The sequence below is a fragment of the Fundulus heteroclitus genome, unplaced genomic scaffold, assembly GCF_011125445.2.
Source record: "Fundulus heteroclitus isolate FHET01 unplaced genomic scaffold, MU-UCD_Fhet_4.1 scaffold_2.2, whole genome shotgun sequence".
Lineage (NCBI taxonomy): Eukaryota > Metazoa > Chordata > Actinopteri > Cyprinodontiformes > Fundulidae > Fundulus > Fundulus heteroclitus.
Window position 1 is genome coordinate 387,501 of NW_023396611.1, and position 22,500 is coordinate 410,000.

At 45.4% G+C, this 22,500-nt stretch overlaps 2 protein-coding genes across 2 annotated transcripts in view; one reads left to right on the top strand and one right to left on the bottom strand.

Moving 5' to 3' along the window:
• The window catches only part of srd5a1 (steroid-5-alpha-reductase, alpha polypeptide 1 (3-oxo-5 alpha-steroid delta 4-dehydrogenase alpha 1)), a 7,883-nt gene extending 1,520 nt beyond the window's left edge, over positions 1 to 6,363 (bottom strand). Inside the window, exons 1-3 of the mRNA XM_012870942.3 lie at positions 5,724 to 6,363; positions 5,392 to 5,558; positions 3,495 to 3,596 (exon numbers count right to left, since the gene is read on the bottom strand). Coding sequence (XP_012726396.1) covers positions 3,495 to 3,596; positions 5,392 to 5,558; positions 5,724 to 6,034 — 580 coding nt within the window. The 5' untranslated portion in view covers positions 6,035 to 6,363. The remainder of the gene's footprint in view (positions 1 to 3,494; positions 3,597 to 5,391; positions 5,559 to 5,723) is intronic.
• Positions 6,364 to 7,119: 756 nt separating this feature from the next.
• nsun2 (NOP2/Sun RNA methyltransferase 2) lies at positions 7,120 to 20,084 on the top strand. Its single transcript, XM_012870927.3, has 19 exons — positions 7,120 to 7,334; positions 7,890 to 8,047; positions 8,937 to 9,041; positions 9,161 to 9,266; positions 9,381 to 9,452; positions 9,530 to 9,614; positions 9,711 to 9,903; positions 11,831 to 11,905; positions 12,219 to 12,349; positions 13,017 to 13,090; positions 13,179 to 13,309; positions 15,122 to 15,218; positions 15,360 to 15,562; positions 15,713 to 15,805; positions 15,889 to 16,024; positions 17,654 to 17,734; positions 18,874 to 19,012; positions 19,150 to 19,189; positions 19,276 to 20,084. The coding sequence occupies exons 1-19, from the start codon at positions 7,269 to 7,271 to the stop codon at positions 19,577 to 19,579; spliced, it is 2,289 nt and encodes a 762-aa protein (XP_012726381.2). The 5' UTR covers positions 7,120 to 7,268; the 3' UTR covers positions 19,580 to 20,084.
• Positions 20,085 to 22,500: the final 2,416 nt, after the last annotated feature.

Genomic DNA, 22,500 nt, shown 5'->3' on the forward strand with positions numbered 1-22,500 from the left:
AAAACCCTCCGTGCATGGCAGCAGCGATCCAACATGATACAGCGGTGCCATGGAGACTTCTTCAAACTTCTCCATTTATTTGATCAGTTTCAACAAAACCCCAAACTTTTGTCTAGGATGTCATGCGACCAAGACGCACATAATTATTAAGTTAAAGGAAAACGCTACGCAGCTTCCAAATAATCTAAAAAGGGGTTTGTGTGTGTGTGTGTGTGTGAGCTTCTAACAGGTTTTCCTTCTGCTCTGCTCTCCGTTCAGGTCCATCCATGTTCTCATGGACCCCAGCTTCCTCGTCTTTGCAAAAAGGCCCCTCACCGTGATGCTCCCCCCCACCATGTCCGGCCCTGGCCATGGTATGTTAACGGATACACGTGGGGTTCCTTAACCTTTCACATAATATTTTACATGTAGACAAAACCTAATACCACTTTTGGTCTCATCTGAGCAGAGCGGCCCTCCTCCCGTGATTCCTCTGGCCCCTACATGCCCGCTGGCACACTTTGAAGCAATCATTTCTTTCTTTTTTCTGGGAAGCTCAGACGTGAAAGTCCACAACTAGCAGTTGTCCCGTCAACACTCCTGCACCTGAGCTGTGACTCTCCACAGCTCCCCCAAGGCTTATGGTTGGGGCATGGCTGCAGCAGATTTTATTTAGAGGCATCAGGCAAAGGGAGATAAATACCAACGCAAATGCAAATTCATGAGAAAGTATTTATTTTGGCCCTTCCCACTTTGTGTCGGTATAACATTACATTAATTGGCTTGAAGTTTGTGGTTTTAACGTGACAAAATGAGAGATAATAGAAGATAGAAGATTATGAAAGGTCACATTCTGGGTAACGTCCTCGTCTGATCCGTAATGTTTGCAATCTCCAAATAGAAGCCAGGCATAAAAAACACGACTTGTTGGTTCGTTGTAACACAGTGGAGGGATGTTCATGGCCACGATCTACCACCAGTTCTTGTCTCCAAAGAACATTTGAACTATTTCCAGGCAAACGTATAATGAGAAATCAGTAGTTTGTGATTAAAAACAAAGCTTTACGCAGAAACAAAACAGACGCACATAAATTACTAAAAGAACCGGAAACATTTTCCAGATGGGCGACACTGTTCTCGTTAGAACGAGGATGAACTCAGGGTTGCAGAAACATGTACTGACATGAAATGCATACGTCCCAGTGCGAGCCTGGCTCATCTGCCAACACCGTTACCATCAACCCTGTGATTCCCTGTAAGCGCCAATGTAAACACGGCACACATCTGAGATGAGCCATTATTAGAGTCTTTACAGCAGAAGTCTTCTGTTTACCAATGGAGGAGTCAAGAGAGGTTCTTCAAACCTGTGCTACTCATCTGTCATCCGGGGCTGTCATGATACTAAGATTTCAAACTTAAACAAAAATATTTGATACTCGATACCATGGAATGTGCTTTCTCAACACAATCACAGATGCTAGTTAGATAAGTGTGCAAATAAATGCTGAATATCCCAAATACAACACATGCCTAGCAGCATGCTAGCCACAGCTTATCACGCAACATTAATGCGGACCACCGGTCGCGCTAACATCAGTAATACTATGTAATAAATTATGAACAGGAACTTCATTTACTTTAATTTACAAAGTATTTCCTCATGAAGGCCAGGGTGTCAGTCCTTGAGATGTTTGGCCAAGTTTGTTGTGCTGCTTGACTTTTGTTGCCACCACTTTAAAACACTGTTTCCACACAGGCTTGTCAAGATCTTTGGGTTTCCTTGCCATGCCAAGTGGCGGCGCCTCTCTTGCCATGCCAAGAGAGGCGCCGGCCAGATGAGAGTGCATCTATGTTCTTAAACTTTTGACTTCCATGGTACTTCATGCTGGTCTCTAATTTGCTACTTTAAGATCCACAAAGGTTTAGACCACAAGTTGCAACAGAGTGGTCAAAGTCCAGACACAAATTGGCGTGAAACGCTGCTGCAGAACCTTAAGAGAGTTGAGCAGATGAATTGGGGCAGAGTTCTGTAAAGAAGAGTGGGCTAAATACTCCCCACAACGATGTAGGAGACTGATAACCGTCATATACCCGGTTTACACTACCCGTTTTAACCGTGCCGAGAACGGTCTGAGCTCGGTAACTGAGTGTAAATGGATCGCAAACTGAACTGCACCGAGCCAGACACAACCGAACCGTGCTTAATCTAGACCAGTTAGATAGGTGGACTCAGCCCGGTTTTTCCCTGGCCCGGTTCTCTGATAACAAAGAGCGCATGAGCAGACCGCGTCATCTCCTTACAGTCAGCTGACTAGTTTTGCGGTTTCAGACATTCATAAAAATACTAGCTCCCTTACCGTGCCACACGGTTTCCAGTGATGATTCTGCTTAGCAGTGTGATGAACCTCAACATCTGTTGTCGTTTCCTGCGTCTGTAAGCCCTGATAAGACGTTCGTTTGCCTTATCCACTTCCCAAATGCCGACTCTGTCAAGTAAATTCACCAAATGTTGCCTTCTTTGCCTGACTCTCCGCAAACCACGAAGCATCACAATTATAACCAAACATAACTTCCTGAATGTTATGGGTGCTGGCATTTTGATTTGCTTGATTCCCTTGTCACTAGGAGGTGATGAACCGTGCTGGAGAGATGTGTAAACGGTCATAAGAACCAAGCTCGGCACGGTTAACTGATCCAAGCTCGGTCCGAGCTCGGCATGGATCAGTTTAACAAGGGTAGTGTAAATGGAGCTATAGAGAAGGCCACTACTGAGACATATAGCTGTACGCCGTTTGACAGCAGGGTGTACTTACTTTTACACGCACAGCTTTTCCGTTTTAGCTTTGAAGATGGTTGCGTTTAAACAAATTCAGCATTGCTGTGATCTGTTAAATAACTCTAGAACCTTTTCAGACGAGTTGCTGCAGGTTTCAGAGTAGTTGGACATCAGCTTGTAGAGTTCATCAAATACAGGAGAAAAGATGACAACCTGTCCTTAGTTCCTACTGAAGAGTGTCTGTCCTCAGCAGCGATGGAGCAGCTGGCCAGCAGATCTAACAGCACACATTACGGGTCTGCTGCGCTCCCATGGGCACAGCCAACCCAATCAAACCCTTTCCAAACGAGAACAAATGTTGTTATTGGCTGGGTGGAGGCAAGGCAGCGGTGGGAATGGGCCTTTATGGGACTAGGCCAGGCATGCTCTGCATTAGTCTATGAAATCCTTTTATTTAAACCAGTCTCTTCTATTTTGTTCAAGTTTATGTACATTTTGCCGTCGCCTTAATGGTACTGAACTCTATTGGCGTCGTCAAAAGTCTCGGTCACCGTGACCGATGACATGTACGGACGCTCGCCAACATCCCAGGTCCATTCGGTCCTTTCCCCGCAGATCTAAATCTAACCTCCGCTCGCAAAACCCGTGAGAGGAGAGCGCCGGCTCACACACTCCTCCGTTTCATGCAGGTATGGAAACACTGATGATGTGCGGATGCAGGGCGAGAGGAAGCCCTTACCTCTCGGGATCTTGTAACCGGTCTCGCCGGGCTTCCTCAGGTTCCTCAGGATGTGGTCGGAGTGGATGTTCATCAGCCAGCCGAGCAGCCACAGAGCAGAACCTGGAGACGGACCCACAGCGCTTTTCAGCAGATATCATCACAAAGTTAAAAGGCAGGAGAGCTGCGCGCGTTCCATCGTTCATTTTCTCACGCCATCTTTTTGTGGAAGTTTCCGCCACCCAAGGTTGTCTGAGAACGCGTTCGCCTTTTAAGGTCGCGACATCGACCCCTTTCAACGATGACAAAAAGGTTTGCTGGCCTCCCTTATCCGGGGACTCCCAGAGGGAACGCGTCAGCAGATTTAGATAGAAGAGCCTTGCAGAATGTAAATAATACAGATAGGGACGACGAACGAATGAGGCTCTAAAAGCAGCAAAAACAGCGGACATGACAGATATGAAGGATGTTTAAGATGCGTCTTAATCAAAGATCGTAGTTTACCGGTCATGTGTGCTCCGTGTCAGGCCGTCGCAGATACACGGACGTGGTTTAAAGGTTGTATAACGATGGCCTTGGGCCTCAAAGGACATCAGAAAATGCACACAATGTCAGACACACATTTGTCAAGAGTCTTCATACGTCTGCATTTATACTTAAGGCATAGATTTCTATCTTTTTGGGGACCTCAAAGCAATTTATAACTTAATCACAGTAACGTTCAGCACAGTCCAGGAACAAAGTTGTGAAGAACTATACGGTACTAAACAGCCAACCTCCTCGTTTGACAGGCCAGACAAGGTGAGCATTAAATCGCAGGAGCAGCCAAGAGGCCACGATAACTTTGGAGGAGCCGCGAGAGATCCACAGCTCAGGTGGGAGAATCTGTTGAGAAGACATCTAAGCTTACCCGTAACGCACTCCACAAATCTGGCCTTTAAGGAGGGGCGGCAAGAAGAAAGCCGTAGCTGAAATAAAGTCCAGTTTGCCACGAGCCACGAAGAGGACACGGCAAACGTGGGGAAAACATGTACCCGTGAAAACGCCGGCGAGTATCAACGCCCACTAAACGCCACATTAGAGGTGGAATGATATGTTTTTGGCTGATATTTGCGTTTCTTTTCCCCGTATCGGCCAACACGTGCGCGCGTCTGCCGATCCGTTAGCTGGTCTGACCTCCAGCTGGTGAGCTGCCTCTGCTGTGCTGCATGTGCTGGTTCCCATGGAGAAGGATGCATCCGCATATAAAATAATTACCAGTCACTACGAGTGCAGCATCTAAATTTATATAAAAGCTGTTTTTTTTTCTCCTCCTTCTCCCCATAAAGAAGCTCTTTTATCGCTGTAAAACGTTCATTAAATGCCGGCGAAAAACAAAAGCAAAACAAAATCGCCTCAAGAATCAGCAACCCCCTCCAAAATTATTTTTTAATAAATAAATGAAACAAATCAGCCGCACGTATCGGGCATCGGATAGACTGATGTCAGAATAATCGTTAATCGGCGGATCTCTCCTCCAGGTGGGACACATGGTGGCGGCAGCATCATGCTGTGGGGATGGTTGGCGCTTTGCTCGCACTTAATGAACGTGGCTCAGCGAGGAAAGAGCTTCGGAGAAAGAGGAGAAAAAAAAAAAAAAACTGACCAGCTCCCCAGCCAGATGTCAGATGAGGGATGTTAGATACTGGATGGGCGAACAGATGAACAAATCGGACGATGCAGGGGGGGGGGGAAATAACGCAAATATCGGCCCAAAACGTCGGCCGGCCGATGTATTGGTGGACCTCTAGTCGTAAACGTGCCAAGGTTGGAAGATAGTGATGACCTTTAACCAATCAAACCACATCATCAGGCATATGTATGTGTGTATAAAAGTGTTTTTCTGCCTGAAAGGAATGGGCAGGTGAAAACCCCTCACCTGTGACGAAGCATGGCCGTGTAACCCAGTCTGCAGGGTACTCAGCGTAATGACTCAGGTAACGGACCTGCATGTAACCATTGTAGATGCAGAAGACGAAGGCCAGGGCAAACGAAGCGAACGGGGTGGCTTTACCCCCTCGAATTAAAAATGGATAAATGAGGGTTCTGCAAAAGAAAAACAAATCATTAGATGTTTTCCAGACAATTATGTAATTCACACACAGAGTTCCATTTATACATAATGGTTAATAATACAAATAACCATTACTTCCTTTTTTTTTTTTAGGAAGGAATATGCAACATTTTACATAAAGGTTGCTGATGACTTACCTCTGAACATAGTGGCAGAGGAACATGGCAATGAGGAGCTGATTGGGCAACAGAGATGTTTTCGAGGAAGACGTCCACAGCACCAAACACAGAGGCACCAGTAAGGAGGGCAGCTCCTGTATGAACCAGGCCAACTTGACGTTGACGGGAAACCCATAGGAGCTCGAAGCGTACCTTCCGTATGGGACGTTTTGGAAAAGTAAACTGACGAAGGTGCAGGCTGCCATGAAACCCATGAAGTAAGCCATGCAGTCCAAAACGTAGCGCTCCTGCTCCTCCGAGGAGAACAGCCAAGACAGCACGGCGTCCATCACGGCGGAAAGGTGAACGGCAATGAGTCTGAAGTCTGCGCTCCGGTTGTTTCACAGCTCGACAAGAACCGGGTTTACTCGCTTTGTCAGACAGAAAGCACGGACAACGTGCGAGGGACTGCTTCGAACCAATCACGTTTCAAGCGACAAGCTGTCAGATGCGACTGCCCAATCACAAAGCTCCGTTTTGCATGCGCGTTACCAAATCACCAAAAGACGGCCCAGATGATATATCACTCATGAATATATTCACGCATTGTTGCCTTAAAATACAGCATACTTAACTATTTGTTTACAATTACAATTACGATTTACAATTAAGTTTACTATATTTATCAGTTTGATTTTTTTTTAAATTGGATTTTATTTATTTATTAACCCAAAAGTATAAACTATAGATTGTAAATATGCACAACTAATTAGCCAATCAGACGAAAGTGTTTCTTAAAAGCCCACCCACCAGAGTCACGTACGAGCCACGGGTCCCCTGCAGAAGCAACACGTCAATGCGGCCGCCATATTGCAAGGGGCAAGTTCTCACCTCCAGCACAAGTGTTCTAGGAAACTCTTCACTTTAAAAAAACATAAAAACTTAAAAAATATATATAACTGATTCAGATTATAAATATATATTCATACAATGGTATATATTTATTTTGTCACTGATGATAGGGACCACTGACACAAAAATTAACAATATTAGCTAATCAAAACAAGACACCCCATCAGGCCCCCTCAGTGCGCCAGACTTGCGGCAATTAACCGGATAGAGTTCATTTGAGATTTATTTAGCACTCTGTTGTGGCCTGTTCATTCCAATGAACTACGCATCCTCTGGAAAAAAGTAATTATCCTTTCAGGAAGCAAATTTTTTATTTTATTTATTTTTTTGTTCTTGAAAAGTGAGTACTAACAACACCCTTTGCAACGTTTCTACACAAAAGCAACTTTCTTTCAGTGTACTTCATTCCCTTCGCAAGTTTTTTTTTAACCTTTTAAAACGGCCAAAGCGTGTCCCATTATTTCAGGCAAGTTTCACGGGCACCTTGGAAAGGGTCCTGCCTCACGCTCGTCACACGGGCAACACGTTCCAGCGATAATATCCAGCAGAGCAGCAGGCAACACATCTCCCCTAGAAGCATCAGTCTCACCGAGTTCCAGGTCTTCCTTCCCCACCGTCTCCACCACCACGTTGCTCCGTAGACTTTTCTCCCGAGTCATCTGCTGGTCCAGCATGGGGAAAAGGAGCCGACAGAGGCAGAAAAACCAGAATGCTGGCAGAGACGACAGAGACAACGCTGTAAGAGAGTCTCAACTCCCGCTGTAGCCAGTCCCCGCTAACGTTCGCTGCTCGGTCAGCCCGGTCTTTAACGGGAAACGGAGCCGTGCGAGGCGACGTCAGACGTGCTTGTTGTCCGCAGGCTTTAGCTAAACTTCCTGCAGGGACCCCGCAGCATAAGTGGAAAGTTTGCTTTATAGCTGCCATGCCTGAGGACAGTTGGTAAATTTGAGAGCGTGGTTTCTTCCTCTAATTTAAGGCCTACGTAAAAAAAAAAGTATATATATATATATATATATATATATATATATATATATATATATATATATATATATATATATAGTGGCGTTGCAGACAGCAGTTTAGTTCACTGACTTATCAAAACAAGGGTTCAAGTAGACTCAAAAGACGCGTCTTGTCCCTCATTTAAAAAAAATGTTATGAAGCAGAAGTTTCTGAAATTAATGCACATTTCTATATCCGTCTTCCTCGAGCAGGTGCCCTTCTAACCTTGCCTGCACGTAAAGCGGTTTTTCGTGAATCATGCCGAGCTTTACCCTCCGCTTGTGTTTCCAGGGCTGGGGAGCAGGCTATGCTGAGATCATCAAGGAGAACAAGCTGTTTGAGCTCTACTACAAGGAGCAAGGCCTGGTCCCCGAGGGAGAGTTTGAGCAGTTCATGGAGGCCATGAGGGAGCCGCTGCCTGCAACCATCCGCATCACTGGATATAAGAGGTGAGCAGACCTTGGAGCTGGAAGCTTCCAAGGTCACGGCTGGGGTGGGTTGCAAGAGATGGTCGGTTTTATGCATCTTCCACTGGCAGGAGTGCAGAAGCAACAGATGGAGGATGTGAATAATATTTCTGCATCCTTTGTTTTCTTTCTTGGAGTGCATTAATAGTGCCTTGCAAAATTATTCACACATTTTGTCTTAGAACTGTTATAATCACAAACTTCAATTTATATTAACTGGGCTTCATGTGCTAGACCAACGCATTACTGGGCATTATTGTGAACTGGAAGGGAAATAATGTATTTATCATAGTTTTTAAAAACAGAAAAAAATGAAAGGTTTAGTGTGCGTTTAATAACTAATGAATGACCAACTCTCCCCACATTGCTCACCTAGAGACGGAGACTTTAGCCCCATGGTATTTTCAAAATAGATCAAGCTCGGTCCGAAAGTCATTTCTGGACAACGATCCAAAATTTTACCACATGATCTCATTCGGACGTAGGTCTAAGCCTGGGGGTCTGCAACCTTTACAGTCTAAAGAGCCATTTTGCCTACAGTCCACTTGCATTAAACTCACTCAGAGCCGCAAATGTTGCCTGGGCCTTTTGAAAAAAGGTAAGTTATAATTATTGATAAAGATCTACTGTGGGAAATATGTTGTCATCGTTAAAGAAACGCCCTTTTATGTCTATTTTGAGGTTTAAAAAAATAGGATGGATGGGATGTTATTTGTGGATAATGTAAAAAAAAAAAGACAGTTTCCAACGTAATCACTCCAGAGTCATAATGTGTCAGAGCCACAGGTTGCAGACCCCTGGTCTACGCTAACACAGACTGAATCACATGAGTTTACCTTGCTTTGTTTTTTTCCCTCTTACCACGTTGAAGCCACGCTAAGGAGATCCTCCACTGTCTGAAGGACAAATACTTCAAGGATATTCAGGAGCTGGAAATCGACGGCCAGAAGATTGAAGCTCCACAGCCTCTCAGCTGGTGACTAGTTTTAAACGCGTGATTGATTCATGCCGGCGCACAGATTCAACGTGGTAGTAGATCCGCAGACTGATTCTTCTTCTTCTTCTTCTTCTTCTTCTTCTTCTTCTTCTCTGCAGGTATCCCGACGAGCAGGCCTGGCACACCAACATGAGCAGGAAGATCATTAGGAAGTCTCCCCTGCTGGAGAAGTTTCATCAGTTCCTGGTCAGCGAGACCGAGTCTGTGAGTTTACTTGTTGTCGTTTCTTCTTCTTCTGTTAATTAAAAAACATTTAATCCCGCCCCATATTTTCGTGTGAAGTTAAACCATCAGTTTGCTCGATGTTTGCCTTTGCAGGGCAACATCAGCAGACAGGAAGCTGTCAGCATGATCCCTCCTCTGCTCCTGAAGATTGAGTCTCATCACAAGGTAAAAGCACAGCTAATTTTAAATTGACAAAAAGCTTTAAAAAAAATGGCTAAATACTGACTTGCTTCCCTGTTCAGATCCTAGACATGTGCGCAGCTCCGGGCTCAAAGACGGCTCAGCTGATCGAGATGCTTCACTCTGACATGGACGTGCCGTTTCCAGGTTAACGCTTTGTGCCCACCAAAGTTCAAATGCCCCTTTTTTTTTCCCGCGCTGTTGTGATGGCCTGACGTTTACTCCCTCATACTCGCCGTCTAGAGGGCTTTGTGATCGCCAACGACGTGGACAACAAGCGCTGCTACCTGCTCGTGCACCAGGCCAAGCGGCTCAACAGTCCCTGCATTATGGTGGTGAACCACGACGCCTCCTGCATCCCCACGCTGCAGATGGACTCTGGCGGCAGGAAGGACATCCTGCTCTACGACAGAGTGCTGTGCGACGTTCCCTGCAGGTCAGCAGGCACAGACGCACTGAGTTCCCAATGGCAGGGGGGCACAATCAAGCAGGCTTTTGGGTTTGGTAGTGGTCTGAAGGTCATCGTTTTTTATCGCAGTTTCCCTCCGGTTGTGTTAGGGCTTATCTCATAATGGGGACTCTTACATCAGTCGATTTGTAATGGCATATCAGCTGTCTGATAACAACATCCTCCTCCTAAAATTTAGGGTAAGCAGTCAGGAGGTTGGTTATTGGTTTGCTTTAAAGGTATATAGCTACGTATTATGCGTATAAAAAATACCAAAATCGTTTGATCGTGATAAAAAAAGGTTTGATACACCAAGCCTCCAACTTGATGGTGTTTTGATTATTCTCTCTTGTGCGGGATTAACAAATCTAAACAGAAGTGACACCATCTAGTGGCAGTATGGCAGAACTGTCATAATGCCGGCTTGCTTAATTAATAAATCATTTGCAAATGATGCCTGACCCATCCTGACTCTCTGCGATTGCCTCACAATGAAGCGGCAGCTCGGAGTGATCTTAGACCAGGCGTTATTAATTAAATAAACCGATCTACAACAACTTTAAGAGCCTCATATCAGAACATTTACTCACGTCAGTCAACTCTGCGGTCATCTGAGCCTCGGCAGCTTTAGCGTTCGCTTCAGTGAACACCAACGTTCAGACTGTATTCCCAGAGACATTCCAGTCTTTTCCCTCTTGGAATATTTTCTTTTTTTTCCCACTGGCTATTGGACCATTCTTCTTGTTTCGCTGGGAGATGCTAATGGCTGTTAGCCGCTTCCTTGTTTTAACCCCTGCTGTGCATGTGCATCACGTACTTTTGTTAAAATCGTAAATAAACACCAAAGGCTTTGTTTACTAACAAACTGAGCAAAACCAAAGCTTAAAACACCAAAATAACAACTAATACGCCAGCAGGACATGATAATCTTTCACAAAAAACTTTGTATGTAACCAGAGTAAGCTGCTGACATAAAAAAAAGTCCAATAACATAGCTCTGCACCTTTAAGAGCAGGGTCTGCAGGTCAGAGTGGATGCTTTGCACTGACAGACGGCACAGAAAAACCGAAGGTAAAACCATGGTTAAAGGTTCTGCTCACAGATGACGCATGCAGCCACATCATTGGTCCGTCTCTGACTCCTCTAGAGCTGTACGCTGCAGCCGCGGCGCAGACTTCCATGTGTCCTCCGCCCTTCAGCTTTGAACGGTTTGCTTTGAGGCCAAGGTTACAGTTGTTAAATCCTGGGCCAAAACATTTCATTCCTGACGAGCGCTGATGGGCCATGGAGAGAAAGCTGCCATTTTCTTCCTGTTTTTTTCCACAAATGCCAAACACCTCCTGCTTAGAGGATCTTTTTAGGTGTTTTTGTGTTCTTCCAGTCAACTTCCACTCACGTGTTTTACAAAATCTCATTAGAAAGTCTTTCCTCCTGAAAAGAACAACGAGGTTTGGACTCCTAGCGCTGCATCATCATCCATATGCGGTAATGCTGTCCTTTTTTAGAGTGATGTGGCTTCAGAGGCTCTTTGTGTGTCAGAAAAGTGTTTTAAATGCCTTTTTCCGTTGGAAGCACTGGCAGAATCAGAATGAGGTGTGCTATTCAGGAAAAATAAATGGATAATTTGCGTTGCTTTTGTCTGTGTTGATAAAGATGAGGCTGTTGTTTAGGCCTTGGGATTTTAAAACAGGCTTCCATCTTCAGCTGCACTGCAGCCCAAAGAAAACCGCAGTGGTTTGCAAAGCGCAGGCAGGAGGGTCCCGCCAAACTCAACAGGGACAGGAAGACCAGAGGAGGAAGGCAGAAATGGGGCAGCAGTCCGCTGAAAGCCAAGCTGCTACAAGCTGAAATGTTTTCTGAACGGATGGTAATCTGGGGGCGGATGGGTTGACTGGTTCTGCTCTGTGTTCTGCAGTGGAGACGGGACCATGAGGAAGAACATAGACGTGTGGAAGAAGTGGACGACCAGCAACAGCCTGCACCTCCACGGGTGAGTGAGAGGGAGACACTAACAGGACGCTTCTGGCTCGTCCAGCCCTCCATGGCTGACGTCCTGCCACTTTTAGCTGCGCCTCAACTCCAAACACGCCTGAGGTAGATGTCAGACCACATGCAGAGCTTGACAGCGCGCTAGTGAGGCGGGTTAGCCACTGGATTCAGGCGTGAAGAGCGAGAGACGCACCGAAGTGGCAGGACGGCAGCGCTTGAGGATTTGAGTTTCAGACTGCTGCTCTAGTACATTAAGCGTGTGTGTGTGTGTGTGTGTGTGTGTGTGTGTGTGTGTGTGTGTACGTGTGTACTAGGCTGCAGCTGCGTATCGCAGTGCGTGGAGTTGAACAGCTGGCTGTAGGGGGGAGGATGGTGTACTCCACCTGTTCACTCAACCCTATAGAGGACGAAGCCGTCATAGCGGCGCTGCTGGAGAAGAGTGAAGGTAACTAAAACCTTGGCATATTTCTAGATTAAATAAACGTCTTCAAATTCTTCCTGCCCCTCAAACTTTTCCTTATTTTATCACATTCCAGTGGCAAATTTCAGTATTTATTCATTTATTTTCCATTTATGTGAAAGTAGCTCAGAACTGACCTCACCGTCCCAACGGTGGAACACGGTAGTGGCAGAATCATGCTGTGAGAGGCTTCTCTCCTAATCCTCAGAGTTAGTTAGGCCTCCTGGGTTTAATTCAAATCTAAGTTTAAATTCAGCTTTTCTCTTCCGTTAGAGAACATTAGTGAACAAACGATGCAACTGTTTGCCATCCTTCCACATATATGGAGTTGACGGCTAACTGTGGTCGACAGAAAGGAATAATCTCGTTGGCAGCGAGGCTCAAATCATGTAGGAGTGGCGGTAAATGTGTGGAAGGAGGCCATCTGGTTCAGACCAGATGGCCTCCGAGCAAAATGTTATGAGTGGAGGAAGACAAACGCTGCACTAAGAGGCGATGTTTAAAGCGTTTAGTGAATATACCTAAAAGCTTGAATAGATGTGAAAGCTCTCCGATCCAGTAGTTTCTTAGAAACTGACTCTGTGTATCCTCAAAGTTCTCTACATTCGATGATTGCCCTAAAAATCGTCTCGTCCTCTCCAAACGGTGACAGGAGCTCTGGAGCTGGAAGACGCGTCCGCCGACCTGCCAGGACTGAAGTGGATGCCCGGGGTCACTTCCTGGAAGGTGCTGCAGAGTTTTTTTTTTTTTTTACGAAGGCTTTTTCCAATTCAGCATCCAACCCTCAGGATCAAACCCTTTTTCTGTCCCCTAGCTGATGACCAAAGAAGGCCAGTGGTTCTCTGATTGGTCCGAGGTTCCGAGCAGCCGTCACACTCAGATCCGGCCCACCATGTTTCCGCCTAAAGACCCGGAGAAGTTGGCCAGCATGCACCTGGAGAGATGGTAACCAATTCACACATGACGAAGCACCGATGTACCGCTTAGTGGAACGTCCTGTGCGAGGTCTCAGTTATCCGGGTCGTCACCACAGCAAACAGGCTTAAAGGTATACTATGCAACCGGGGTTGATTTTCCAGAAAGGCTCCCCCCAGAGGACGAAAGTAAAAGTGCACTGTCATAAAGATGCTCAGCTGTTCTGGTTTCTCCATCAAGCCAGGCGCGGTTGTTTTGAGCTTAGCAGACAGGCGAACGCAACGAAAAGTGGAAAAAACGGCAGTACAAACAATGACTAACACAGTGAAGGTATGAACATCAAGCTTCCCGCAGCGCTATCTTGGCGAGGCGGCGGCCGCATTGCCAGTTTTATTATTATTATTATTATTTTATTTATTTATTTTTTTTATGTTGGCCGCGGTAGCGTCTCGCCAACATAAAAAAAAAAAAAAAAAAGATGATGATGATGATGATAATAAAAATAATAATAATAATAATAATAATAATAAAAATAATAATAATAAAACTCGATATGCTTGCATGTTTATTTGACGTTAACACGCGGTTCTTTGTTGTTGCTTTCGCGCGTGCATATAGTGAATGGCAGGGCAAAAACACATGGAGTTCTCTCCGTAAAGTGAGACTTCTGTGGGTGCGGGCCGTGAGCTCTTGCAATTGCAAGTGCGGTATTTCCCCCACAGACCCCCAGAGCGGCCGAGAAAACCTTTGTTCGACCTGAAATGACTCATTTAATCATCCAAAACGGTATGGAACACATTAATTAACTGAAAAATGTTGCATAGTATGCCTTTAAATCAGCTTGCTGAAGTGAGAGCCACTAGAAATGACAAAGTTCTGTGTTTTCAGAAAGAACTCATCGAGAGTCCATTTGCCTTCAATTTAAGCCTGTTTTCTGGAAAAAGAAGAATAAAGTTGGCAGATATTTAGTTCCAGTGAAAAGGGAGCAAGTAGAGGCATTGCATTTTGTTTTGTGCTGAGCTAAATGTATTGGCTGTTTAATTTCTCATTAACAGGATAGAACTTTATAAAAAGACCTTCCATTCTGCCTTGCTTGAAGTTTCAGACCTTGATAAAATCACAACTAATTTCAATTCCTAGTCATAAAAATGACAATTCTTGCTGAAGCCAGAACTCCGACAAGGAAAGTCGGAGCTCGCCCAACAATCCAGAGTTTTATGGAGAAACATGCAAGCTGCTCTGGTAATAAACTATTTACCACTTCTGACTGTGTTCATCCCATTAAACAAACGGCACACAAAGTGCTGTAAACGACCCGTGTTGTTTTTGAGACTAAATGCATAAAAAGGAGGAAAATGTTGCCGTCTGCCTTTTTTTGCTAACCCGAGTGCGGCTTAATTCCCAACTATGAGCTCTGACTTCAGACAACTTGAATGCAGCATCATTGTGGGATAATCCAGTCATTGATTTTCAATTGCAACTGATTTTAATTGATCCATATAACCAAAAACGTTAGAAAAAAATGGCCCCTCAAATCAGCAGTCAGTGAGCAACTAGAACCACAACTAGGTAAATGTTTTGTGCTCAGATGTCCAGAATGGAATGTTTTAGAAAGCTTTTAATGTGTGGCGCTTACCGTGGCGTCACGCCTAGTTGATTAATTCACCTACAGGATGATGTCATTCCTCCATGAATGGCTTAGACCATTAGAGGGAGCTGCTGCCCCGCATTGCCAGGCCTCTTTTGTCTAACTCATTTTAAAAAGCTGGTGCCTTTCCTGTCACTGGGTGGCGCTGTAACGTTTAAGAAGCTGAGATCCACGTCTGTGTGTTTCCTCGTCAGTATGAGGATTCTGCCTCATCACCAGAACACCGGAGGCTTCTTTGTGGCTGTGCTGGTGAAGAAAGCCCCCATGCCCTGGAACAAAAGATATCCCAAGGTACTGTTGATCCTACAGACCCCCCCCCAAAAAAAAAAAAAAAAAAACCCACACACACATCCCCACAACATACTAACTACTAACCTCGTCAGGGTTCAAACCGTTAATTTGTATAAAATGAGCTCCTCTTGCCGCCTACAGCTGAGGAAGAGCGCTGCGGCCCAAACCGGAGGCGCACCGGCAGCCCCCTCCCCTGCAGACGCCCCCCGTCTCCTGCCAGAGGGCTCGCTGGAGGAGGAGGAGATGGAGGAAGGAGGCCCAGGAGGAAAGGTGGACGGGGAGGCTGAAGCAGCAGACGCTCCTTTGGCCCAGGAGGCTGCTGGTAAACAAGAGGCCGTGTGTGGGTGAGTCCTGTCACGCCCGTAATCAAAGGAACGACGTCGGCTCTTTAAAAAGCTACAAGTTGCAGTATGATAAGCAAGATAATAAAGTCATTGTTCATCCAGCCATGATGGTCAGAAAACTAAACATTGGTGAAAATATTGTTCTCTCAGACCTCCGCCCTCCAAGAAGCTGAGGCTGTTTGGCTATAAAGAAGACCCCTTTGTGTTCCTGACCGAGGACGACCCGGTCTTCACCACCATACAGTGAGCACCCCTGTGGGTTCTGTGTAGAGACGATCTCAGCGTTTTTAGGCCCGGTTCAACCTCTCTCCTCTCATCTTCCTCAGGTCGTTCTATGACCTGTCCCCCGACTTCCCCAAGCTCAACGTTCTCACCCGGACGCACGAGGGCAAGAAGAGGCACCTGTACATGGTGTCCAAGGAGCTGCGCAACGTGCTGCTCAACAACAGCGAGCGCATGAAGGTCTGGCTGTTTTTTGGCTCTCTACATGAGGGCAGCAGTTCTTATTTTTATTCATTAACAAGTTGTGTTAGATTATGATGAGGGGGCCGTCAGATCTGGAGGGGTTCACTGTAGGAGAACATGTATCTGGTATCGATCCCCTGGGTTGTCAATTAAGCCGTTTTTAATCCAGAGATTCATCCCTTTGTTTTTATGGCCGTGTGTGTGTGTGTGTGTGTGTGTGTGTTACTACAGTAGTGAAAACAGATGGGGCCCTCTTCTATCCCAGATCCCTCTGGTTCTCTGCCCCTGTAGCACCTGCTTAGGTTGGCCTGTTTGTTTTGCAGGCGAACAGATTCAGGACTTCAGAGAAAGAACTCCTTTAGTCATGTCATGACGTTGCTTTTTTTTTTTTTTTTTTTGTCTGAGCAGGGCTGTTATTGCTTGGTTTTTACTGAGGACGGGTTGTACATGGCAGCAAAGCACTGAACCCGTCCTCCCGTCTTGTTTTTGTCGTGTCATATTTCTGTGTGTGCCACGGTCCGGGCGAGCGCTCGCGTCTGATTGGCTGCAGGGTGTCCGTTTGAAGGTGTTATAGGACACCTATAAAAAAAAAAAAAAAGTTTGGATCAAATTGCCTGATGGCTCTAAATTATTGCACCGGCTCAAACGTTAGAGAGCTGGTTGCCTCGGCACAGCGTCACAACGAGAGATGTTAAATTGTTCTCTCAGCCACTTCTTGGGGCAAAAAACGTCCAATTTTAACAGTGAAAAATAAAACATTAAAGGATTAATAATTGATTTAATGTTTATTTCTTTTCTAAGTGCCCGTTGTATAAGCGGGATAATGCCCTTCGAGGTGTCCGTTATTGGAAAATGAATGGATTTTGCGGAAGTAACCACGCCTCAGCGACGTCCATTAATTTCTATAGAAGCCTGGTCTCTGTAAAACCCTCTTCTATAAATTCATTGTGGCGCTTTGGTTTTCTGCTTTGAAACGGCCAAAGTGGACATTTTGTTCTCTGATCCTAAAATGAAACCTGAAGTGTTGACTTCCAGAAGGGCATTTGTTGTGCTCGTTATATGCGGTAGATGGTAGAAACCATATGAATTTGGCCTACGGTAGAGATCTGGGCTCCGCCGCCCTGTCGTTGGTTACGTCATCGCACCTGTCTAAACATGGTGGCAAGCACAGAGACAGCTGAGCTGGAGGAGTTGGTAGAAAAACAGCGCTACGTCAGCGATTTGGACTTGGTCCGGCTTTAATAGGTCGGATGGTGAACAAAAACGGCAAACGAAGGTAATGGGAGCAAAAAAGATGCCTGAAAAAGATGGTTTAAAATGTGTATATGACTTACAGGACTATTTCTTTTTTATGTACCTGCTTTCAGTGATATTTAAAGACTAATTGTTATAATAATAATATGCAGATTAAAGTGTTGGGTTTTATTATGGCTATTTTTGTTTCTGCATAATAAATGCTCTAAAAATCACATTTTCTTTGCTTTTATGACCATTTTCAACCTTAAATTTATACTGCGATCTATACCTTTACCATGAAGTTATTTTATTTAACCTGGGAGTATTTTATTTGACACGTCTGCTGGTTTTGTGTCGGTCTCACTTGCCTTTGTTCTACCTTCCTCTCAGGTCATTAACACCGGGGTCAAGGTGTGGTCTCGCAACAGTGATGGAGAGGAGTTTGGATGTGCCTTCAGGCTGGCCCAGGAGGTAAACACATACAGCCTTTAAACCTTTTTTTTTTTTTTTGAATGAAAATGATTCCTGGTTGGAGCAGTACCTGTTCCTGCTTCTTCTAAGCTGCGGGCCATGAAGAGACACCTTTACCATGTGGAAGAAGGAGCTCTCATCAGATTAGCCCAAAATGTAACTTCTTGGTTTACATGCTGGAAAAAACATCCACCTCACACCAGGCTGACCACAGCATCCTGCTGGAGAAACACGGTGGTGGCAGCATCATGCTGTTCTTCAGCAGAGACTGGGAAGGTGGATGGAGATAAACGCAGGGCGACGGTGTTGGCGGCTGTGATAACCCTCAATCGTCTTGTTACCGAAAAGTGCTTCATAAATAAACTTGCCTTGCCTTAACATGCAGCCAGAGTTGCAGCGGAGTGGTTCACATTAAAGCATATTCAGGTCTGATTACTTTTGCAAGGCTCTGTATTACGGCTGAATGATATTTCAAAAAAAAAAAAAAAATATGAATCGATAGACGTATATCGATGATAGAAAAAGGGTCAATAAAAAGTTCCATACAAAAGTTTTCCTACCTTATGGATTCTAGCCTATAATGTTAGTTAATATTACAGTCATTATTCCCTCCTAACCAATCACAAAACCCAGACCCAGGAACGCTCCGCCCCCTTCGAAGAGTTCAGAGAGCACGCTTTCTTTTAAATTTTTTAAATACGGGCTGTTTTGGTAAAAAGTTGAGTTTGAATTCAGTGTTTGTATGTTCTGTATCTAAAAATAGGTCGCTAAGCAACAGCATAAAATGGTCAGGGCTGCACTTAAAATATATTTTTTGAATTTGTTGATAATTATCGATACCGATCAATATAATTTATATTTTATGCTTTTTTTTTTCTATATCGTCCAGCCCTGCTCTGTATAAAAGCAGTGAAAAGGTTGTTTTTTAAAAACTTAGCCTTTTTAGGTCATGACCTAATGAATTATTGTTTGTGCTAAACCATTTCAGTGCTACATATTCTCTAAGTTTATATGTTTATTGTTCAAACGAGCGGACACGGTAGCCACGGCGGCTCGGCAGAGCCTGAATTAAGAAGCGTGCCAGACAACTTGAGAGGGCGTCCACTTCACACACATTCATGTCCACTGTCCTCTTTCAGGGTATCTACACTCTCCAGCCGTATATCCGCTCCAGGATAATCAAAGTGAGCATGGAGGACATCAAAGTGCTGCTGACACAGGAGAACCCCTTCCTCAGCAAGCTGGAAGCCGACGCTCACGCTCAGGCCAAGCAGCTGGGTACGCCTCGCCAACCTCGCGCCTTCATTTTCCGTCCACTCTAAAATCCGCTGATGCTTTATTCCTCACCTGCTCCTCGGCTTCTAATTACGAGACCACTCTGTAGGCATTAATCATTCTGTCCCATCTCTCCTCAGGTATGGGCAGCATAGTGTTGAAGTACATCCCAAACCCAAAGTAAGCCGGCCTGTTAATGCATTCTAAAGCGATGTTCTGGTTTGTCGTGCGCACACCTGGTAACCCCCCTCCTCTCTGTGTGACAGCAACCCCTCTGAGCCTCAGTGTCCCATCCAGCTGTGTGGCTGGAGAGGGAAGACGTCCATTCGAGCGTTCGTCCCCCGTAACGAGCGCTTCCATTACCTGCGCATGTTGGGCGTGGAGGTGTTCAGGGACAAGCAGGGCCAGGGGCAGAAAAAGAGGGACGGCGCCAAGGAAGAGAAGGAGGGCCAGGCGGAGGAGGAGGCGGAGGAGGCGGCAGCGGGGGACGAGGCCGAGCGGGAGAACGGAGACGAAAACGGATCACTGGAACCAAAGACGGAGAGCGAGAAGAAGGAGAGCAGCAGCTGAAAGGGTTGAAGGGAGGACAGCAGACTGACTGGAGCTGTGGGCGCTGAGCTCCGGGTCCAAAACCACGTGACGTGCCACTGGTCACCACACGACCAGCTTCTTCTCAGTTATGGACTCCCTATGGAGATTTAGTTTTCGCTCCCCCTTTAAGATGGCTATTTTTTAGGTAAATGACTTGTATTATTTTTAATATGGTTTTTTTGTTGATGTGTTACCCAACATAATCCTCTGGTAGAGTGGTATCTCTTTTCATTTATTAAATTCTAAATACCCGCCACCTAATGAAATCAGAAGTTCAGTTAATTAAAAATGTTGACATTTAGGTTCGTCGTGACGCGGATGGTCGCGTGGCGTGATTATGGAGCACGTCAGGGACGGTAAAACCTGCCAAAGATGATGTGAACCTGAGGAGCTGAAGCTGTGGCGCTACTGTCTTCATGCTCTTATTTTTTTTAACTTTAAAACGTTTATTTTATCAGCCTAATAAAGGTGAATTTACCGCTTTTGACATGTTAAATCTCTGGAAGAGAATAATCCAACACTCTTGCCATGGTCCAAACAACAAAAAGTTGGTTGCTAGGTTACGTTTTAGGAAGAACAGAAGGACGCTTTTTCCTCGGTGCGAGACGACCACGTCCACATGGTTCTCCAGAATAACTGAGAAAAAAGCTGTCTGAGATTCACACACTGGGAGAGCTGCTGTAAAGGACGCTTTTCTGTTCAAACATACCTGATGATGTTCATGGGTAAGATCTCAGCATAACGGTGAAAAGCAGGGTCTTAACTTTACTTTGTGCTTCTATTAGCTCCTTCAGGCCACGATCTTCAACGTGAACTAGAGCGATTCACAGCTGACTGTAAAGAGGGTCTGCTCCTCTAAGTCTGAGGCCACGGTTCTGGAAAAGGTGGACCGAGTTCCCCCTCTGGGTCAGGGAGTCAATCTGTCTCAGGCGGAGGAGTTTAAGTGTCTTGTTCACTATGGTGGGATGGAGCGAGAGATGGGCAGACGGATCGGGGCTGCATCTGCAGTAATGCGGGCGCTGCTCCGGTCTGTTGACGTGAAGGAGGAGCTGAGCCAAAAAGCAAAGCTCCATGTACATTAGGACCTTCAATTCTAGTGGTGAGCTGTGGATCATGAGCATCCTGGATGCTAGCAGCTGAAACAAGCTTCCACCTAGGGGTCATACACCCTTAGAGATGGGGTGAGGTACGCCGTCATCTGGGCATGGAGCTCAACATAGAGCTGCGAAAGGTTAAAGCGTCACTAGGTAACTTGTAAAAATTTTTTTTTTTTTCTTTTTACATATTTGTTAAAACTGTCACTATGTCCCAACTGTAAAATATGAGACAGGCTCCTCCCAGTGACCCTACTGCCATCTGCAGCAATACCTCGCTCATTTTTTTTAGAAGCAAACGACATCCAACAAGGGTTCATGTTTTTGATTTACAATTTAGCCTCAAACTCAAAAATAAAAGCCTTTACGCTTTAAATAACTTTGATGTTCATTAGTTAGATGATTGTGTTGGATTAGTGCCAGGGACGGATTTACCATTAGGCGAAACTAGGCAGTTGCCTAGGGCCCCCAAGTTCCTGGGCCCCCCGATTATCCAGCCAGGCTTTGATAATGATGTTGTTCCACCAGACTGAGAGAGTCCAGCATCATCCACTCTGCTGGTAAGCAGTCAGCACAGTTTACTTCCTGAAGATGACCCAGATCTGGCCAATCAGCTCTCTGATCGTCCACGCTGCTCAATAGTACTGAGAGGGACCGCTTCAGGTGAAGAACAGGATCTTGCCAAGAAATGGAGACGGGCGCAGATTTACTTCCAGCTATTATTTTATTCAAATGAAAAACGGAGAACAGATAAGCAGATCATGGGTTGTCTACTAGAAAAAGGGACAAAAGAAAACATAGAGGAAAACAACAAGAAAAGGGATAAGACAGGGACAAAAGGTAGAAAAAATAATGTATGTCTATTCTATTAAAATTTTTGTATCTGTATATAATGGGTCTATTTTATGTGTTGTCTTCACAATTCAGAGGGCCCCATGCCTTTATTTGCCTAGGGCCCCAAATTTCCTAAATCCGCGCCTGATTAGTGCAAAACACAGCGGGCGCCCAGAAAATGCTCCTCCAGAGCTGGCCGTCTGAAAAAGAAATGCAGACCAGGGTCTGATCTGCATGCGTGGTGCTCACTCTTCAAGCGTGGAGGTGGTGGAGGAGCCCCGTTTTCACAATACAGTTTTATTGAAAAGAAAAGGACATTATTCATTGTGGGAGGCACTTAACAACCACACGACTCAAGTCTTTGCTGCATCTGATAACCCTGCCTCTAATCGGTCCACGGGTCCTGATCACATCCACTAACTCCTTAAAGGCTCTCTGGAAAGCATTGATCTGGAAAAAGGCAAGAATCATTAAAGAAACCTTTTTTTTTTTTCCTCAGCTGCATTTATCTAAGAATAGACTAGATGCGTCCAAGCTTTGGGCTGACCCCTCGTGTCGCAGTTGGGACTGATGCACAAACGATTTTATAACCTCAAGGTTGTTCAATTTCCTGAGAGCGCAGACGAGGAGAGAGAGAAGTTCACGGAAGCACAAACTTCAGCGTCTCATATCTTCGCTTCATCCTGTCAGCGGTTTCCATGGCTGCGCAGGATGGATGGATGGACGGAGAGACACGTCTTGCTCTTGTTTATTGTCCTAATGCCATGACAACAGCTGTCATGACAACCAGCCCCCTCAACCTCTCTGTGATGATGAGAGAGAACGCAGGAGGACCACAGGGAGCCTCCTGCACTGTTTCTTGCTCTCTTATTTATTTATTTTTCATCTCCGCGCTCGTTTTATGGGGTTTGTTCGTTGTTTCGTGCAAAAGTGGCTCTGGTGATTCGGGAGGGCAGCTGTCACGTTCGGTAC